This window comes from Xiphophorus hellerii, chromosome 9 (genome assembly GCF_003331165.1).
Source record: "Xiphophorus hellerii strain 12219 chromosome 9, Xiphophorus_hellerii-4.1, whole genome shotgun sequence".
NCBI classification, from domain to species: domain Eukaryota; kingdom Metazoa; phylum Chordata; class Actinopteri; order Cyprinodontiformes; family Poeciliidae; genus Xiphophorus; species Xiphophorus hellerii.
Window position 1 is genome coordinate 17943284 of NC_045680.1, and position 22648 is coordinate 17965931.

General features: G+C 40.4%; 1 protein-coding gene across 2 annotated transcripts in view; it reads left to right on the top strand.

Annotated features, from left to right (window-relative positions):
• ssbp4 (single stranded DNA binding protein 4) overlaps positions 1-22648 on the top strand; it is a 105566-nt gene that overhangs the window by 25032 nt on the left and 57886 nt on the right. For both annotated transcript variants that reach the window (XM_032572018.1, XM_032572019.1), the window contains exon 4: positions 6636-6720. In XM_032572018.1, the coding sequence (XP_032427909.1) occupies positions 6636-6720 (85 nt within the window). The remainder of the gene's footprint in view (positions 1-6635; positions 6721-22648) is intronic.

The following is a 22648-nucleotide window of genomic DNA, read 5'->3' on the forward strand; positions in this document are numbered from 1 at the left end:
TCACACCACCCTACACCATAAACCACAGGCCAACAACGTTATGTAGATATCTCACTTTGATGGCCTCTAGCAGGAATTCCTACTTCTGAGGATCAGAGACAGCAGAAAGCATTCTTTACTTCCAGAAGAATTAGACTCCATCACTTCCTCCTTGACTAATTTATGACCTTATTCTTCTTAGTTTCATGTGTTTTTGTTGTCAAGACTCTTAATATGAGCAATTTTAGTAATTCTAATTCCATCTAAGATCAGCACTGACTGGTCTAGCTTCTAATAATATCCTCTTCTGTTAATATCCCTAAATATTATTAAAGTCATTAAAGGGGGAAAAAATTGCCAAACAAATATAGTCCCAAATTCCCCTCATTGTTAAATGTAATTAACTAGATCTATGGGTTTAGTTTCAGCAGTCACACCCAGCTGGGTCCAATCTAACATGAAACCAACAAAGCATTTCTGAAAAAGAACATCATACATATACAGTCAAACATGGTTCTGGTAGTGTGTTGGTCTGGGCCTCCTTTCTGGCTTCAGGTCTGTTAATTATACTCTCTACAAGAAAATTCTCAATAACATTTTGCAGCCATTAATCTATTGGCTTAAAGCTCTTTTCCAGACAGTACAAATATAAACTAAAAAAAATTAAATAATGAACTCGTCCTTGCCAAAGTTGTAAAACACCAGATTCATATGAATTCATTTATGTCACATACACTTTCACAGAAATTTTTTGTGATAGATTCTGTTTTACAAATTGAGTTAAACCCAATTCTTTGTGCAATTATAATATTGTGTTCTTGGACTACATCGCATAGTAGGACAATGTTCTTAAAGGGACTGTCGAGCAGAGTGTTTTATTCACACATAAAATGTAAATTAACAATAAAAACACAGGTGGATAGAGAATCAGGGTGACTTTATGATTTCAAATACTAAAAAGTAAAAAAAAAACATTACAAAATAAGAGACACAAGAAATGATCTGATTGGCACACAATTGTGAAGATTTTTGACAGGTTTCAAAAACACTTGAAAGTATTGGGTTACATTCTAGGTTTGGGGGGTTACAACTACAATTTGAGCAAATTTTTTTTCAAATTTTCCTGAAATCTTCCTAACTTTAGGGTCAAAGTTGTGCAAGCAAAGGCTCAGGGCGAATGTATATGAAGCTTGTCTTTGGGCGGTGTAGATTTCATCTTGATTAAATATTGATTTATGCTAAAATAATAAAAAGGAAGCTTACAATGTCATGTTCTACATGTAACAAACTATATCTAAGCCCACTTTGACTGATTTTACAGCAATGATCCTTTATTAGTGCTAATTCAATTAAATTATACCATAAATAGCCTGAAACGTGACCTTTTGTGTCTGTTTTTATAAACTGCTTCCACAATGATTAGCTCTTTTGTAATATTTGTTTGAGAGCTGCACAAAACCACAAATCCACCAGCGTTTGTTTGTTCATTTTGAGCCAGTGGTTCTCTTGCATGATGTAATTTGCTGATTTTATTACCCACAATGTAGTGGTAGTTTCCCATAGTTTCATATTACAGTATTGTTATTGCTTCCACCTGCTTGATGAATGCATATTATATACTGGCAGGAGAGTGTCTGCTGTTCAGGGCTGCAAGAAGAATTGGAGAGGTTGTGTTTCTCCACCTCCTCGCTTTGATTCTAACATTTCTGTCCCATTAAGAAGACTCTGTTCTGATAAGATGAGCTCCGTTGGCTCTGTGTAATTTTATTTCACTGTTTCTTCCATTCATGCTCTGCCTGCCTCCTTATCTCCATCTGTCTCCACCTTCCTCTTAATGTCTGTTTCTCTTTCTGCTGACTGACCAGCTGACACAGACGGGATTATCATATGGACTCGTATGTTCGGCTTTCCCTCTCTATCTTTGTTTGTTATTCTTATTATAATGGGGGGGAAAAAGCGCACTGTAACCGCTGGCTTTGACAGGCCGCACAGTTAATTACAAATAATTATCGTGATGGCATTTCATTTTAATAATTGTCTTCTCCTGGATGCACGGACGCTAATCCCCTTCCTCCTCTGTCCTCGAAGCAAAGTGCACATGTGTGTGTTTGTGTGTGTGCACTCACGAAGCTGTCTTATACTCTTCATCTAAATAAAGGAGCTGGATTCAAATCTCTCCTGTAGCGCTTCAAAGTAAAGAGCAGTTAAACTTTCCAACCTCGGAGCAGAGATGTGTGCCTCAAACACCAGTTACTTCCCTTAAGACCATAAAGAGCTTCCCGTGATGAGATGATTAGATTGAGATGATTAGATAATTGGATAGAAATGTTGCTGTTACAAGGGTGTGTAGGAGTATCAGATTTCTTGTTGATTGCTTGTGCTAATTAACTGTGAATGTTGACTTCCCTGATAATTTCTACAGATTAGCGTCTCTTTAAAAGGATGTGACAACAACTTTGACACAGGTTTTCCCTCCAAATCGTGCTGCGATTGTCAGGCTTGTGCTCAAAGGCTTCAACCCCTTCATAGAGAATGATGTGCCTTGGAAAAGCATCAATAACTCCCTTGTCTTGAATTTTAATGGGAGTTTAGGTGATGTGCCCACAAATACCAGATTCTAGTTGTGAAGTGGAAGGAAAAGGATTTTTAGTTTTTAGTATTTATTTTTGAAAAATATAAATCTGAAAAGTGTGGGATGCTCTCGGACATTGCTTTCTGTCATTATAGCTGCTAGTCTTTAGGGGTTTCTTCCACCAGTTTTACATCTGTAGAAACTGACATTTTCTTGATAAATCATCAGTTTTCAAGTTTTTTTTAACACATTCTTTATCAGACTTAGCTAATTTTAATACTTGAATATTGTTTGATCAAAACCATTTGAACTATGGTCGTATGCTTGGTGTTGCTTTCCTGCCTGAATTCCTGTAGGAAAATAACTTTTTCTGTTCCAGGTACTGACAGAAATAATTTTTTGACAAGGAGCTCCTTCAACAAGCATTCTCACGCAATTGCACAAATCGCTTAATAAATACATATTTTTGCAGTCTTTTTTGCAGGTTTACTTCCAGCGTTGTTTTCATCCCCTCCCATTTTCCCTCCAGTTCTGACCAGTTTTCCTGTCCGTGTTGAGTCAAAGCATCCTCACAGCACGATGCTGCCACACCTATTTCTCACTGTGACGTTGATGTTTTACTACTCAACCTCCAGAAGCTGTTTTTTTTCCCCCAGCTGGTTCTGATGAACGTATGTACTGACAGACCAGAACACTGAACTCCCCCTGATCGGTTCTGGTCCGATGCAGCGGGCGAATGCCCCTTCGACGCCTTCTGTTCCTTCTTTACAATAACACGGAAAATAAAATTAGATGTTGCAGCTCATCAATCATTATTTCCTTGTAATAGCTGTTCCTCTCCGCCATCGTTGCTTTGGTTTGACCCTTTAGGTTTGTGGAGGTAAAGACCAGAAAGTTTTGATTTCATCTCAATTTATTATGGCATTCTTACAACAATGGCTTTTTTTCTTTTGCAGATTTTTTTGGGCACCAACTAATAGTTGTTTTGATCAGATTCTCCCAGCTGAGCTCCTTTAGAGTTACCACCGACCTTTTTCCGTTTCTTCCCTAGTCTGTTGGTAGAGGTGGATGGTCGTGTCTGAAAAGCTTCACAGAGCAGCTGGGTTTATACTGAGAGTACACAGTTTGACTCTATTGACTAATTAGAGCACTTCTAAAGGCAATTGGTTGCACTGGATTATTTGTTGGGGTATCAGAGATCTGCAGTGATGCTGACGCTGCTCAGGTCAGCTGCTGTGAAGAAACAGCTTGAGGCAGTTCAACCAAAAAACAAAGATCTTGATTTACCAGTTCATCTACGTTCCAAGGATCATTAGATATTGATCATTGCTGAAAAAACTGATTCCGGATGTGTGGATGGATGGATGTGTGGATGGATGTGTGGATGGATGGATGGATGGATGGATGGATGGATGGATGGATGGATGGATGAATGGATGTGTTGCCTCAAAGTACAGGAGGCTGAAAATATATGTATTTTCAGATTCTTAATTTGAAACATTTTTTTAAAGGCCGCACTACTTTGCTTCCACTTTACAACTGTGTTACTTTGTTATGGTCTATACAACAAAATGCTACTTAAATACACAAAGTTTGTTGTTGTAATGTGACAAAAATTATGAAAAGTTTAAGATGCATTAAAACTTTTGGATTCATCCTCACACCCTAAACTTCCTCTCACCTGCCTCACTTCCCATTCCAGCACTGCAGAAAAATGTCAACCTCAAAATAATATCAGAATAATGAAAGTCTCGGTTTGTACGTTTACTCTCATCCTAACAGTGATTCTTCCTTAGATTACGCTACAGAGACGTGGCGTGTATGAGATTTCCCTGCGAGGCGCAGAGGCACGCAGGTCAGCTGTTCAAATTGCAATATATTATCGACTTCACAGGGCAGGAGGTGTTAAATCACCTTACCCCCCGCTGCACCACCGACCCGGTGATGTCTTCCCCGTAACAAACTCTAACCCGAGTCACATTTCATTTCCCAGAGAGCCGATTGGATTTGCGATGGTCGCGCCTCCTTGCCGCGGCTCGTCTCCGACGGCGCAGCAATCTCTTTAACGCCGACCGATAGATATGATAATGTACGCTGGCTTTATTGTGAAGTGACAGGAGAGCACACAATGCATGGTCTCTCTGTTCTTCAGCGCACCTCGTTGTCTAGAAAGTACTCCGATGCGCACTAAGCACCCAAGGGCAATGATTCTCTTCTAAAAGTTTAAATAATTTAATGACACATTTCAATTTGAGCTTTTTTTTTTATAGATGTTGGTATGATGTGCTACAGGGTTTAAATTGGATGTTTATTCATGTTTTTCATTTTAGGGCACCTTTTGTTGCACCTTTATCTTGTTGAAGCCCTCAAATAGTGAAAAAGAAATCAAAACAAAGAAGGAAATTATCAGTCGGCTTTGTTTTTGTTGAAAAATAGGGCAGAATGCGACTGAGCCACTTTTTGACAATTATGGGCAATTGATATTTTCTCTCTCTTGACAAATTTTATGGTGGCGTCCTTCCATCAACAACAATAAGACAGCTAACAGCTTATTTGCACCTTTAAAAGACTGCAAAAATGTCCCCTCCTGATATCTCCAAAGGCATGGTCCACAAAATCAATACGGCGAGGAAGGAGATCTGCTTTATATGGACTGCCTTACCAAGTACTTAATTTCAGTGCAGTAATTAAGGGCCCATTTGGAGTGGGACCTTGTGGCCCCTGTTGCCCTGGAGGACTGGACCTGCTCTAGTTAAATTATATGAGGACGGCTGATTGGACAGTAACTAACATAATCAGAGCTGATTGGTCAGTAACCTGCAGGTCGGCAGGGCAGGCTGAGACGAGCATCTGGAGGTCCTTCATGCTAACAGCTCTTCGGAGATCACTCTAAGTTTCTGAAGTGGGAGAAACGGGGGGACTCTAATGAGCTTTCTGAGATGTAAAACTCTAGATTTAATTAGTAAAACTTTTAAAATATGAACTAAAATGTACCTGTAGCTTTGAGCTTCACACACTATTAAACTGTGGAAGCAGGAGGGGGAAAGACTCTTAGTTTAAGGTTTAAGGTGTTCTGCTTTTCAGAAGTATTTCAGAGATTACATTGTATTTATGACAGTATATGAAGCACAGTTTGTTACTATGTTACTATTGATGTTATTACCATGGTTACCAACAATTAATACCGCTGATATTGCTATTATTAATTCTGCTATCATCATGGCAACTATTAAGTACTATAAGAACTACGACTTTTACTTCTGCTGACATTATTATTACTACTTCTAATGTAATTACTATTACTACTAATATTATAGATATTAATGTAGCTATTATTTCTGCTACTATTATTATTTCTACTCAGATTGCTTCTGTTAAAACTAGTACTGCGGTTTTGGCTATTGCTACTATTACTATCACTACTGATGATGCATTATTGCTATAATATGGCTGAAGCAGAAATTTCCAACACTTTTGTAACCAAATGACATTAAATATGTTTAGTTAATCAGATTTTAGTATAGTGGGAAACAATTTATCCAGACTTACATTTTTCAGACTGTTAGGAGAGAGTGTTATTATTCAAGTAAAAGTGTCATGATAAGAATGACACTTATATATTTTTTCTGATTTCACCAAATGCTTTGCACTTTGTTTGCACATACACTTCAATCAGCGCCTGCTTTTCTTGATCTGAGTTGAGTTATTGTTGGTGTATTTCATATTTACAAGAGGCTAAAGGCAAATGCAGGTTATCTCTAAATCTTTATGAATTCATTTTCATCACGGAAAAGACCTTAAGGAAGCAAAAAGTTGTAAAGGTTTCTTGGTTTAATTTTGGTATGTGTTTCTATCTGAATTGTACAAAGTTCGACAAACTTAGGTAAAAAAATAATAATAATTTACAGGAATATTTGATCACTTGTTAACTTCATTCCTGCATGTGTATCGCTTATGCAAATTTTTGCTGTCATCGAGGTTTGTTTTCCCCTTCCATGTGTTGTGCACAAACCTATCTGCACCAGATGCATGAATTGTTAGTAGATGTTCTCACTGTTGTCGCTGTCTTGTCCCGTGTTCACAGTGTATTCTGGGATCTGTACTGCGCCGCCCCGGACCGGAGGGAGACATGCGAACATTCCAGCGAGGCCAAGGCTTTCCATGACTATGTGAGTGAACTCCACCAATACTGCTCCAACATGGCACACACGCACACACACGTACAGATCCAACATTTTCATACACGCACATGCAGAGCGTGACCGTAATTGTTGTCATAATGCTGCTGCGGCTCCGTGTTTTCTGACAGTGTTTATGCGATGCAGCTTTAACGCTGGATGGGACAGACTGCGAGGCAGACGGCTGAAATATTCTGCTTTGAAAAATGTATGACCCAAGAACACCAGCTTCATATTTTATGGAAAAACCCTTGGAGTCCCTTCTTTGAATTTCTGCTACTTCACATATAGCCTGCCACAATCAATATGATTTTTTTCCCCCCCTCCTGTTGTTACATCGGCTTAACTTTGTCGCTTAGCCGTTGGCTGTTCTGACCCCTTTGGTCCCAGCCACTCTCTGCTTCCTGGGGTGAGAGGTCAGGACAATGCCCGGCTGCTTATTGGTCCACTCATGGTTTCAGTAAAGTGGAAACACACAAAGCAGCAGGCTGAACACAGAATGGCACCAACACCAACACCCTCAGTCACAGTCACGCACGACGCAGGAGACGCTTGTTATGGCTACCGGGGTCGGACTTGGCGATGGGAAAGGTCAGGGTCGGTGGCCCCTCCTGACCCTCTCATCTTTTGAAAAGTTGCACACATTTTTCTTGAAATGACTATTTTGATGTGTGTTTTTTGTGAATCTGTCAGAACCATGATAAACGTCTGCAGCATGTTACCTGGTACATGTTTGATAAAAGATTACATAGGTGTGTGGATGCTGACTGAATGAGCTGCTGCTTCAGCTGTGAGATTACCATCCTGTGAGGGCAGGAGTTAAACCTGAAATGGATTAAAGGTGCTATTCTTACCACACGCTCTTCATTCAGGCTGTTTTAGCTCGTAGCCATTCACCCATTCAGCTGAACTCTCTTGTGAGGTTTGACAGAAAAAAGTGCGAGCGCTTGTCGGCTGAACAGATTACATTTGCTGCGCATGAACTATTCATATCTATGTGGGCACTAGTTGAGTGTATGTGTTTGCCTCCGTGCTTGGGTGCGCGTGTACATGTGTTGGACCACCATAAGATTAATTACATGGTTAATTAAACCTAGTAGTTAATTAAATCTGACAACTGTGTCTAATTAATCTAAATGCCATATAATTTCCTACACCTTTCTCCAGAGGTAGGCCAGCTGGATTCCTGTGTGTCAGCTCTTTAATGGCTACAGTTTGACAGCGCTGGTCAATATATGGCTTAATGTGTAGGTCTGAGTTCTGCTGTTGTCCAGGCCTTTATATGTGCTGAAGTCCTTCACTGCTTAAAATTAGCCAGCAGAGAAAGAGATATGAAACATGGAACAATGTGTCAAATTAAAGTTTAGGGGGTTCCCTCACATCGGAGCTGATTTGTACCCTTTAAATGGAGAGTTTATTTCCTCAGAAAGCTTATCTGAACTCTGCTGTGAACCGAACAAGCAAGCTCTGGCTGAAAATGCTGGAGCTTGGTTCAGTTACAAAAGGAACGCTGATGTAGTTTGCTTCCAGTCAGAAAACAAAAAGACTTTCGAGTGAACCAGAGAGGAAATGACATATACAAAGTGATCTTAAAACATTTAAATCCTCGCAATACCTGGCTCTGCTTCTGAGGAAGCCCAGCTGGACAGCATACTCTTTCGTTTTCTGCTGCCTTTTTTTTCTGCTTTGCTGCATTTGTCTTTTGTACACAGAGCCACACCACCTGTCTTGATGCTCGTACTGGGCAGCTTCTTGCAATAGCGCCCCAAATTCCCAGCTGTTGTGACTGCTTGATGCAAAAGTGCTGTGTGAATGCACCTCAAATCAAATAATGGTAGGTTGGACTGGACAGTTATAGTGATTAAGAGGTCCGATTGTATTGTTCTTTTTTAAAAGACTTGAAGTATGGTTTGACGTTCAGCCTGGTTTCAAGTTCAGGATGTCAGACTTATCAAATGTTCAACATGGAGGGCTAATTTAACCTGTCAAAACTGTTAAACCTCTATTTATGTGCTTGATGGTACAGTTGTTAACACTTTTGCTTCACAGTAGGAAAGTCCAGGGTTTCTATCCTGGCTGAGGGGTTTCTATGTGGAGTTTGCACATTGGTTTGGGTTTTCTCTGGGTTGCCCTGCTTCCTCCCACAACTCAAAACCAAGCATTTTAGTTTAACTGACTTGCATCTGACTCTGTGTAGCGCCCCAAAACCCTCACCCACTGACCACTAACAGACTGAAACCAGCTTATTGAAACCCTGCAAGGATTAAATGGGTTTCGTGAATAAATAGACATCATAATTTCATTAACTGAGAAAACATGTTGAGTTTAAGATTAATTGTATAATGTACCCCCCAAAGTAACCTTAAAAGAGGGAAAGAGTTAAGCCATATTTCCTTTGGTTTTCAGCTAATTCTTGATGTTGAACTTAATCTGAAGTAAGATCCCAGAGGGTGTGGCAGAGTTCCCGCTGAAGGCTAAAAAGAGAAGGTGAACGTGTGAGCTTACAAAAAGCTTTCATGCTTTTTGTAAGTGTGTGTCTGTGCGACAGAAAGAGACGGAGAGCGTGTCAGGGTCGCGGTGTGTGAATCCTCGGGGTAATGAGGGGTCTGTCGGTCTCTGATTAACTTCAGCTCCCTGGTCCCCGCAGACAGACGGCCTGATCGAGTCTCCATCACGGCCCCTTGCTGATAACGGATCCCTCGTTCCCCTGAGTCTGCCCGGATTACAGAGTGAAAAACAACACGGCTCCCAGGAGCTGCACATGCTTCGCTCTGCGTGCCGCTTGACAAGGATGGCAAAAGGAGAACGTGTGAAGGACAGACCAGGACTCATCTTTTAGATGTAATCTGTTGTTTTCTCTGGGATATCTGCCTGAGATGACAATGACAAAAATATAAGCAAAGTACTTTAAATTGAAATTTAGATCCCCAGTTTCCTTGGGCTAATTTGGTTGCCAGGAAACATAAAGCGAGTGCAACAGTCTTAGTTAGAGATCTGGATTCTCACGTCTCAGTTTGGCTTGATTTGTAGCCACATCTCACGTCCTTCACCAACAGCAGTGGTGGAGACTTGATGCCAGACTCTTGAGTTTGGGGAGAGATACTGAAAAATAACGTGCTAATGCCCAGATCTGGGAGACTGGTTGACAGCTAATCCAGGGGAGTGTGGTGGAATTGGATCTCTGGACGCAGTCCCAGAACTAGAGCCCTTTGCCTGTCTGGGTAGCTGGTGGGCTTCACCTTTAAATCAGGAATTGTCTGTTTATCACTTTACAGGTTGCATGTAAACACTCCCACATGCAGCAAGGCTTATATGCATAACACACACCCACACTCTTATGCAAATGAATACACACACTCAAACTGAGTGAGGTAGTGTATGATAAAGAGCCTGAAGTCTTGTAAAGTAATCTTTTCCTTTCTTGATTGTTGGATTTGTATTTCAGCCTTCCTCTTCACATTGCCTTTTAATCATGTTTATTTCCTAAAAGAGATTGGCACATCTTGCAGTCCTCTTTCTCTTTGGGAATTTGGACGATCCTCAAAAGAGTGCTTTGTTGAGGAAATGTGTTTGATTATAAGAGCATGTCTTTTGTAATGCAATATGAGTGATTAAAGCACACGAGCTTTGTGATGAAGAAGGCAAACATGTTTACGGACGGACAGGAACTCACGTCTGCGCACGCACACTCGTGGAGCGTTTGCGTTAAAAGAAGGAGCCTCTTGTTTTGCGCTCGGCCGACACGCGCGCACGCTCTCGCTGTCTGAGACAAACCGAGTCTTTCAGGAAACGTTACGCTCAGCCTCGCTGCAGACTTTTTGCTTCGCCCCAGCTGGAGGTCGCGACCCCAAACATCTGCCGCTCTCGCAAGGCTGGGTTCACCGCCTGCGGAGAGTCACAGATTTAGTGCCACAAATGCGTCACTCACGTCACAGCACTTCACTGACTCCAGCGAGCTTCTGGTCGACTGATGAAGATGATGATAGCTGGCAGAAAAGTCAGGAGGAAATCAAAAAAGAATTTTGTGTGGCGAGAGAAGAGTTGTTTGTTTCACTTGTTTTTTTTTTTTATGTTTTTATTCTGTCAATCAAGGTTAAGGGGAAAAATAGACAACAATTTACAATTTAAGATATTTACTTTTCCAGTTATGGAAAACGACCTTCATCGAAAGGTGAAAATCTGATTATTTTTTACTTAAGCAAATTGCTTAGTGTGTTTCACAATGGTTCTATATTGGTTTTATGTGGGTTACTGGTTTATTGACCACATTAAATCTTGAGTTTCAGATTTTATTTGTTTCCTGAAAGAAATATCTTGAAATGCACTGATGGTGCTGAGGTGTCTCTACTTTAGAGTTTTCTGGCATTCTTGTTTAATTGTAGATCTTTTTATTAATAATTTAGGGGTTTGTTTTGCTTTTTATTTTATTTTAAAAGGGAATGCCAACTCTGACATGGAAATGCAAACTAGCCGGCAGTCAGAAGGCTTGTGTCCAGGTCAGTGGTTAATTATAACACTAATTATATGCTTTCTCTGACATAATAAATGTAAACAACTGAGTTCAGACTTACTTTCTGAGAACTGAAACTTAAAAATAAACTTTGTATTATTCCAGGAGCTAAACTGACTGTACATATAAAAAAAAAATGAATGAAGTGATTCAGAATTAAAATAAAATCTTGTTTACGTGTAAATACATATTCCCCTAACCTTTATCAGATTTTAACACAACTCTCAAAACAAATTGCGTCAAAACCCAGCAGTGATGTGTTTGCAGACATATAAAAGTCACAGTTTTCAGTTTTAGTGGGATTACCAGTAAGGACAAAATAGGGTTTTTAGTATTTGACCTGCCTCTTAAATAGGTGGATTTAATCATTCAGTCACTTGCTGAATGGTTGGTGCTGGATTAACTTGCTAATCTTATCAAAAAACCATGAGTAATGGATCTGAGAGTAACAAAGTATGTAAACTCAACACACCTGTTGCTGTGCAGTCAGTCTTTTTCTGTAAGTTTATCTATCAAAATTGAAATTAAGTCAAATATAAATTTTGTGAATAAAACTAAAACTTAGAGTGAATAAATTCTGTTATTTTTTCACAGTTAAAATAACTTTTACAGTTACAATTTGAACAAATGGCATTAGATCATGTAGATTTTATAAATATTTCTATGAATACTGCCATACTCCGAAAGTGTGAAATTATCATAGTGTGAGAATCTCATACTGAAATGTGTTTGTCTTCATGGCTGTATGAGGACTATACTGTATTAAATACTAATAAGTTTACTTTTAAATGTTTACATTTACTGTAAATGTTTTTCCTGAAACAAAAAGGGTCCAAAAAGGGATGAACTATAACAAGTGCAACATTTTAAACAAAACCTGATCATTATTTTCTTTTTATTACAAATTATCCTCTTCGGGTATTTTAACCAGTTCCACTTTTAGTTTTACTTACATTGGAAGCAATGAAGGTTTTTAATTTTAGAAAACATTGTAAATATCAGAAAACCTTAAATTTCACAACACAACACAAAAACAAGTCAAGCTTTTTAACTAGAGGAGTGTTTGACATGTCGTCAAAGTAGTTGGTGATACTTGTCCTGTTAGCGTTTCAGCTCCTGATCGATTAGTCCACATGAATGGATATGGAGGAAGAAGAGCGCTAAGCTGAGCTGCTCAGCTCGGAGTGGCAGTCTGCGGATGGATAGAGATGCTCTGCTGGCTGTTGCTGGGGGACTCTTTGAGAGGGTTAAACATTTGTTCGGCTCAACCACAGTAACAGGTGGCAGGAGGGGAGGAGCCGCGCTCTGTAAACAACCGCTGATGGCCGAGCTTTTGTCTGGACGCCGTGTGCGGCGTTCTGTGTGTTTTCCATCACTGCCGCTTGCTGTGTTGCTGCACCAGGTGCTCACTTTCAACCGGTCTCCTTTTCTTTTTTTCCTTTATCCGTCTTTGCTCTTCTTTCAAAGGCACAATTTTACTCATCCTGCACCATCTTCCCCGCTTCAGTTTCTCTCAGGTCTTTTTCTCCATCCCTCCTCCAGACCTCTCCTGCTGCTCTTTCTCTCTTTTCTTCTCTGTTCCACGTTCTCTTTCTTGGAGGAGATTGATTGGCTAATCTGGCTGGATGCCAGCGGTGCCCGCTTCCTCGCTCGAGGGAAGGAGTGAAGCGGCATGACGACATGCAGGAATAATAATAACACCCATACTGCAGGAGGAGTGGGTATAGACAGAGGATGCAACCTGGACTCGCCTTGTTTTGATATCTTCTTCATACAGATTCTCCTGGTTATTTTCAGATTAGACCATAATGTTGTGTCCTATTCTGTCCGTCCTCCGACCATCCCCAGCGCCACCTCTCCTCCTCCATTCACTCCTGTTTTGTCTTTTAATATCAAACAGCACGTGGAGTGCAGGCAGCAGGCTGAGTGAGAGGATGCTGCCTTTGTGCGGCGTTGTTTACCGTTGTTTCAGCCTAAATGAAAAAGACCAGTCGGCTCCTGTGTCTGTGTGTATACCTTCCTCTATCTGAGGGAGGCAACAAAGCCTGAAAATGCTGCCCTCAAGCTGTGTCTGTGTGTGAAGGTCTAGAAGTGACAGAAGCACGAGATCAAATATTGTTTATGGTTGCCTCCCTTGCAGGTTCATTCTGTGCAGGCTTGCGCTGAGCTGTGGTTCAGCATTTGATCTCAACTATGTAAGGACAAGCTGCTGGATCTCTGTTTGACAGAAACAGACATGGAGACGGACACATGAAGACAGATAAATGACACAGGGTGATACAGCGGAGACACACACAAAAAAAAGGATTTGGAGCTGTAACAACACTCGGGTGGAAACGAGTGTCCGAAGACACCGGGAACTCCTTTTGAAGTCTGCGTTTTTCCTACTTTATCTGACTTTTGGTTTTAGCATCCTGTATGTTGTCCTGCTAGTCAGACCAGCGTAAATGTCATCAACGCGGATATTGTGGAGGCCGAGCTCTGAAGGTTTTACATCCATCCCAGTCCTATTTAGTTTCTTTAACCCAGTTATCCATTAATGCCCATGAACACTTTGAACGAAGGCTGCTTTCTGTGCCAACTCATTTGACTACCATTTCTACTTCAGTTTGTTAACTTCAGGAAATAAAATGAGCTTCAATAATAAAAAAAAAATGGTTTACATTTATCACACCTTTGTCAACTGTGATTATACAACACTCTAACCTGCACAAATGCCAAAAAAGTGACTCCACTTTTAAGGCTTTTTTCTGCTTTTACCCTTCAACTTTTCCCCTCAAATTACGGGGAATTGCATAGTTTCACCGAGTAAATCTCTTTTCAGTGAATCAACTTTTTTCCACCTATGAAGCTCTGCGTCTTTTCTTCTAGCTGAGGAAAGAAAAAAGGGCTTGCAGCTTTCTATTACTGCCATTCCTCATTAGATCTAAAGCTGTGATGATAGTTAGAGGGATTGTCAGTCAAATCCAAGGCAGCAGAAACTATCTTTAAACATACACTCCTGTAGGTTAACACCCGCAGACAGATCAGAGGCCATTTCCTTCTTTTAAATCAGGCTCCTAAATTAAGACAGCTCAGCCGGGAGCTCATATATATCTGTATGAGTATATACTGTATATATATATATATATTCAAGACTATATAGATATATATGAGAAATATTTGATGTATTAACAGAAGTTTGACTGCTAGATTTTAAGCATGTCTATAAGTGCTTTTTACTCACTCAATTTAACAGCCTGTATGTAGGTAAGACAAAGAATAATAAAGATGTCATGTAGTACATCTGTAACAACCATTTAGGGTTTTTTTCAGTATAGGTATTTTTGCTTTCCAAAGTTATTGCAGGAGATATTTGGCTGTTCGAATGTGCTTTGCTATGACTTGTTGAATACAGAAGAAAATTTGATAGTATTCACACATGTACAGTGGAGTGAAACAAAATACTTTATGTTTGAAAACAAATACATTGCCATATTTCCACCTTTTAATTCAAAATGTCACATGCAGGAATGAATTGTGGGTAATACACTTCGCCTAAGTTCTCTTGGATGTGGACGTAGCCGAAGTTTGGATGAAGGATGCAAAGGGGGCAAAAGACCACCAAAGAATTGGGGCACCCTAGGCTCTCATACTCTTCAGCGGACTCTTGCATTTAAGGCAGGGGTGGGAAGTTGCCGGTCTCCTGCAACTTTTAGATGTATCTCTACTTCAACACACCTGAATCAAATCATTAGCAGGACTCTGGAGAACTTGACTGCATTTAGGAGGTGATTCAGCTATTAGATTCAAGTGTGTTGGACCAGGGAGACATCTAAGAGTTGCAGGACACCGTCCCTCAAGGACCAGGATTGCCCACCCCTGATTTAAGGTCACAAAGGTGAAAGTGCAAGTATTTGGACAGGGTCATAGTCTTTGCCAAATAACTGACTGCCCAGAATATCTAAAATGTCTTCATGATGTACATGAGTTCAAGTCCCTGTTCACCCTCGCAGGGAACTCGAGGAGTAAAAGTGTCGGGTTGACTTCAATCCCCTTTGCTGCCTCAGTCCTTTAACAAAACAAACGGAGGCAGCAAGAGGGACCTAAGTCGACAACTTGAATTGGTTTGTGGAGGAAGCTATCATTTAGAGAGAATATTTGACCATAAACAAATGTGTAACGGGAAAAGAAGTGCTTTCATTGAAAGCAGTTCTCACTAACCAAAATGGCCAGATGCAAATTTTAAGCATCTTTAGCTGATTTAAGAAGTTTTATTCATTTTGTGCTGCCACCAAAAGCACATTGAGCGTGGTAGGAGGTTTCCATAGCTGTAATTTAGTCTAAAACAAGTTCCACTACTGACTAAATTAACTCTTCCAACTCAGTGAAGCTGTGTAAATTAAGAAACCAGAGTAATGAAAGTATTCCTTGAGTTAAATAACTCTTCGGCACCCCGTCCTTTTCCTTTTCCTGATCCACTTTTACTTCCTTGCCCCTCTGTCAAACTCTGCTTGGCCTTCCTCCTCATGCTTGGTCTGTCTTTGTAACAGTGGGCAGGCTTGTTGTTGGCAGACGCTGCTGCCTGGCGCTGTGTGTCCCTGGCACTCAGCATGTGTCTGTGTGTGAGAGCGTCTTCTGTCTGCCACTGCTCTGCCAGTCCACCAGTCTGAAGTACCAGCTGGGCACCCAAACTCACGACCAAAATAAACTGGCTACCCCGAGCTTTTCAGTTCAAGTGCTGTGTAGGAGTGCATCTTCCAGCATCGGTGCATATGTACATCTTTCAATGTGTGTGTGTGTGTGTGTGTGTGTGTGTGTGCAGAAAGCTAGTTGGACCTTTTCCTTTAGTATCATTGAACCAATCTGTGACACAATCACAGGCTTTCCTCAAATGAACCAAGATGCTCTTGCTCTGTAAACTTTGCATTACAGTGGGGCCCTCCCTGCTTGGATTAAACTAAAACAATTACAAAGCCTTATTTGCAATTTAAATTCTGCTAAATGCAGACTTAATCCTCCGATTTTCTAAAGGCAGCTATGCTGAGAGGCAGAATAAATGTGTGAAAGAGATCCAGCTGAAGCCTGTGTTGGGGTTTCTGTTGCTAAAATAACACTTATAAGTTTCAGAGGAGGGATGGGGGTAATTATTTGGCTGTTGGATTATATTTGGAGGACAGTTTCTGTTAAAAGCTCACCTTTTGTTTTTTTTTTTGCAGTGACGGCATGAAGGCAGCAAATCAGCAGGGAAGATTTGGATTTTTCTTTCACCATTTGTGCAGAAAAAGATCCCAACCCTAGAAACATTTACATTAATGTCATTTCCATATGTGCGCTTTTACATATTCACACATGTGTGCTTTAAGGTGCATGGGCCACCGTGAGCGTGTTTTACTGCCGCCCTGGGCATATTTACAGACAGCGACTTTAATGCAGCGTAATGATTATTTTTATTCCAGGTACTTTGGCAGCGCGCTCGCTATGAAAGAAATGACTCCCCATTGGTGCACTGATTACCTCTGCGACGGCCGCCACACCTGGCTCCTTTAGTTCTCCAAACTACTTACGATTATAACCTCGGCCCCCCCCACTTTCATCACCACGCCTGTTCCTTAGTCTTAGCACACTTAGCATCCATCTGTAGGCTGCGCCTTAGTCTTTGCCTCCTAATGTCAAAACACTCATCACACTCTCAAGCAGTGCACTTTTTCTTTTTGTGTACATACGCACACATCCATATATAGTTAAACATGTAACTCCAAATTAAATATTTACTATGTCAACTAAATATTTAGTTAAAGTAACCAGCGTAGTTCCAGAGTAAATTGGGCTTCTAACTGGAAGGTGTTGTACAAGGGACAACACCTCCAAATTGCGCATATACCCGTAGAAGTAAGAAACATGTTTATCAGGTTGTGGCTGTTAAAAATAAATCCTTACATTATATGTAAGAATAAGGAGGGAACAATGTAAGACAGAAATAAAAGAAGGAAGGAAAATCAATTTATGGGGATTACAATATGATTTTACAGTCGTCTCAGCATAACAACAACAACAAAACAACTTAAGAGCCTTGGTGTGATCAGCAGTGTCCAACATATCCAAAATATTAAGTATTGGTATTAAGAAAATTAAGAGTTACGCATGATAAAAGAACTTAAGTAGACAGTACCTTGTCCAACTTCACTTAACGTTACAGTTTAAATCTGATGTCCCCTCCAGTCTGAATTGCTGAAATGAGGCACGATGGATTGTTGCCTTCATGTTGTTTACACTGATGTTGTTTACACAAATTCTGGCCCTACCATCTGAATGTTGCTGCTAAAACGGAGACTTGTCGGTTCAGGCAGTTTTTCTAATTTGTTACTGTTCAATTTCAGTGAGTCAGTGCAGATTGCCTCCCTCTCCTGTTCTAGGAGCGGCACCTGGTGTTGTCTTCTGCCGCTGTTGTCCATCTGCTCATGGTTCAATGTGTTCAGCATTCAGTGATGGTATTCTGCTTACCTTGGTTGTGATGGGTGGTTATTTGAGTTTCTGACGTCGACGAGGCTCTCTGAATGTTTTCTCTTGGACGATTCTCTGCAAACAAGTCAGTGTTGGAGCTAAGATCTACAGCTAAGATCTCAAAAGGCTTTCAGGGATGAGTTCCTGACTTTTTCAAATTTTGAGAAGATTTGTTGAGACTTGGTGTGTGCAAATACTAAAAAATCTGAAACATGGGTTTGTTTATTAGCTTTATTCAAACTAAATCATGAATTACTTCAAAACAAACTATATGTTTATTTTCATACCTAAATGGTAATCTTCAGACTGCTGCCTCATTGCAGGAACTGCACTGTTTTGTTTATAGCATATTGGTTAAGATGAAAGAGGCTTCCCTAAATATCAGTATATCATTGACCTGTAGGAAAGGAACAATATTGCAATACTGTACATAACCGCAGAGAAGGAACAGAAAAAAGAAAGTTAGGCAACAGAATAAAGCAGTAAAGGTCAGTTTCTAATTACTTTTTGTCTCTTCTGTGCTCAGATTACAATGGCACATCAACACCTTTTTGTTTCCCATTTTCCTGTCTATGATTACAAGATCAAATCATCCTCCTTTATTTAAGACTCTTGATCTCCCTCATTTGTCTTCTTCTAGCTTCAAGACTTTTTTCTTTCTTGAACTTTCTCTCCTGTTCACTTGTAGAAGAACTGGAGCTGTTAAATAACATTACCATTGAGCTACTGCTATTTTGAGCTTTCTGTACTTGATTGAATTTGGGCTTTTAGCTTTACCGTGATATATATTTCATGCTATTCTGTCATAGTTCCTCAATTTTAAAGTCTTCCTAGTTACTAAACATTTATTGGACCGATTTTTGAAGGCTCATTTCAGTCAATCCTTACGGTACATGAGCTTATGTTCTACTCATGACTGAAAACACATAAAACAAGAAACCTAAATATCTCAGCATTCCGTCTTAGCCTTGACACAACATCTTTATCAGTGAGTAACTTGTAGAAATAACAATGGCAGCTTCCCTAACACTTTATGCATCACTTTAATAAATAGTTTTAAATTTTGTCTTGTCAAACTCATTATGGCTCAACACTGGGCAGATAAATTCCTGTTTAAAGATAATAATAGCAGATCTCTTAGTGTTTTGGAACCTGGTCCATTTTTTAAAGCAACAAAGCCGATGGCCAGCCAGAACATTTTAAGCTGAGTACATAAGTCATGCAGCCTTAAATGGCCATCTCGGATTGTTCCCACAGTTTTAAAGCTGTTTGTGAATAGCTGCTGATGGCCCAGACAGTGGGCAGATGTGGATGAGCTGGGTTTCATGGTAAAAGTTATATAACAATAGAAATAGGTTGTTGTTTGTGCCTGTTTGATGTGCACACACTAATTTTACAGCTCAAAGATGGTGAAACACCTCGGTGAACTCATATAGCAACCTTACAACGAAAAACTTCAATGAATTTTGTTGTAATTTTATGTGATGGATCGACCATCGTAGGTAAAACTTATCAGCATTTCCTTTAGAGGATATTAGCTTTCAAATCTGCCGACAGAAACAAAAAGCTCAAGCTCACTCAGACTGAATGAAGAGAATTTGTGAACGTCCATGTTTTTTTTGTTTGTTTGGGGGTTTTTTTACCTCTTGTTTTCAATTATATTGAAGTTTGGATGCTGACTGGGCCACTCTAACACGTACATATGGTCCAAACTATTCCATTGTACCACGAGTTTAGAGTTTCCTGCTGGAATGTGAACTTTTGTTTCGATCCCAAGTCTTTGAAAGCCTCTAACAGGTTTTGTTCCTGTATTACTTTCAAGCATTGTGTGGATATTTTGTTTTCGCATGCTTTTTATTTTTATCCATTCTGATTGGCTATTTGGTCTTTGTTGAAGAAAAGTATCCAGCACGAAGATTGTGTGCTCAATTTTGTATCTGATCAGAGTAAACTGCCTTTCTTCCAAGATTGTTTTTCCTGTTTCCTCTCTTCCACAAAGGTTAGATTTCTTTCAGTGCATCATTAATAAATGTCCTGTAGTTGACTGATTCCCTAACCTGAACTGTGGATCTCTGCAGCTCCTTCAGAATTGCTATTGACCTCCTGGCTGGTTCTCATAATTAATTGTCTCGTTGCATAGCCCGTCAGTTTTGGAGTATTCTTATAATTTTTGGATGAGCAGAGCTCAAAAGCTTGGAATAATATTTTGTAATCTCAACCCTTCTTTAAACTTCTGCACACTCTATCCCTTAGCTGTGTGGCATGCCTCTTGGTCTTTCTTACACTAATACAGGTTGTTCACTAATGTCGAAAAGCTCTGATGTCCTCACTGAATAGCAAGATTTACACTGAGATTAAATTAGACTCGGGTAGACTATTTACTTAGACAGTCGATCTCACTGGATTTAATTTAGGGGTATTCGAGTAAAAGGAGAAGAATACAACCGCACTAAAGAACTTTTGGTCCAGATTTCCCACAACTAAAACTGTTTGGAGATAATGATTTGCTCCTTAGAAAATTTATATGAGTGTATCTTTGTGTGGATTTGATGCGCTCTGCCGAATGAGCTGTGCAGCCGCAGTTAGACAGCCTTGAGGTCAGCACATGGGCGTACAGGCTGCCCTGCTGCCGTTTGGGGTTAATAACTCTGAGAGGACTGAAAAATCACAAAAATCCACCTCATGTACTTAGCAACAACTGCACTGTGTGAACTTCCAACCTCGACTCGTCTGTCTGGATGTAAGCCCTCAGATCAGTTATTTATATCTGTTATGATTAAGTTCAGTGGATAAATAGGGCAGCACATCTGCCTCGTTGTTGACTGGATGTTTGAAGTTGCTTTAGCTTTGTTTTGTCTGTCCACGGCTGCACAGTGTGTGTATGCAAAATCCAATTTTTAAGAAAGTCAGACGGTTTGTCAACGCACTACATGTGCCGGTTCCTTCATGTGTCCCGTCCAACTGAGCCTGATCACATCTTCAGTGTGAAAATTGACATTTGGAATAGAGATGGACTACAGCGGACTGTTCTGCACTCTGTTGCCTCCTGAAAAGGTCAGCTTGCTCTGAAGGATTGTGTGCTTCCAGCCGTCGCTCGGCGAGTTACAGAGAAACAGGAGGCTTCGGCTGCTTGCTTCGTGTCTTTCTTGTTACGCCGCTTTGTGTTGTTTTGGCCGATCACCCGGGGTGTCCGTTTCCCTGTGAGAAAAGCAGCCGCTGAACCCAACTGAGCCGCTCTCCTCTTTGCCGAACGGTTCTGCTGGATGCTGTAATCTCTTCAGTGCATGGCCAGATTACTGTCTGCTCCATATTGTCTGGTGGCGGGCCTCAGGATCGACGGGGGAGGGCGGCTCTGCTCTGATCTGCTGCTACATGAGGAAGATTACCTTTTTATTAATGTATCCATCTGGACATGAGCTGTGTTTGGTTGTTTGCCGCCTCCGTTTTCAGAAGGAACTGTAAAAATCTTATAAGATTTAACTCTGGGTAGATCCAAGCTAAGATAAGACATATGTGTTATATCCTAAGAGCGGTCAATCAGAGGACAGAGTCACGCAGTGGGGTACTGATGTTCATGTTTTAGTGTGGAATTATTTTTCTAATACAATAAATTGTTGTGTAATTTTGTTGGAAGTTATTTTTTAGTATGGGATGATTTCCAATAAAAAAATTTCAGTATTCATTGGGGCCTGGCACCCCCACACCTCCCACACACGCACGCACACACACACCCGCACGCACACTCCCCCTTCCATGCGTCTTCCTCTCCGTCTCCTTCTGTCTCCTGTGCTCTCCATGCAGAAATGATTTCCATTCCTGCTGAATTAATGAGGTTCTGCTGAACTGAAAAAAAGGCAAGGGAAATGTGTACACGCACACGCACGCACACGCACGAACCCACACGCACCCACACGCGCAAGCAAAGGCACATAAAGAGGGAAACTCTCTCTCGCTCACACACACACGCAGGCTGCATGTAGACAGCCTTGTTTCAGTCTGCATTCACACTCACTGAAGCTTGGCCACTTTTTCTCTGTTTCAAAGCATGAACACTGTGTTGTTTTGTTTTAATGTAACTTTCTAATAATGAGGATTGGAAGAAGCTGGACCAAAATCTGAACTGAATCTATCTCATCGGCACCCTGCTGCATGTCTGCATTATGTATGACTTGTAGAGATGCACAGCTATAAGTACTTAATGCTGCAGCATTTCCTTTGTACACATTTGATAATGTGGGTATGTAATGTGATCTGTGGCAGGCTGCAAGAGATTTTTTTGTGACATGTTGAAAAAATCTACAGAGATACAAAACAAAGCACCGCAGCTACTGAATTTACCCCAGTTTGACCCAAATGTGGCAGCATTTACCTGGTAATGTTATTTTATCTCATGCTATGCTATGCAGACACTGTGTGTCATGATAAAGACTCACTCACTACGGCATGCTGAATGCTTGGAGTGGCTCAGCCGGTTGGGCCGGTGGATTTCCGATTTCCTGATCAAATCAATCACTCGGGGCACTAATGGACTCATTGATGCAACCTCAATGTCAGGCCCATACAGTTTATTGATTTGATATCTTTTTATAGTTTTTTTTTTTTTTTGGTGTTTTGCTGTACATTATTATTTCTAGATATGATGATGTCCTATTTTCTATTGACTTCATTTAATGTCATCAATATTAGGGAGTGAGCTTCCTTTCATAAACTACGGCTCCAACTAAACTCTGAGTTGACTCAACCTTAAAGAATTGACTATTTGAAGTGTTGTTAAAACTTTTCTGGTAGCATTACAGTAAAGACAAAATATGTAAGTTGATATTAATTAATATAAATTAAATGGCAGTGAAGCTAAGCGTTACTAACCGTTTTACACTTTAAAGTATAGTTTCAATATATTTTTGCTCAGAATACCTTCCCAGGTGC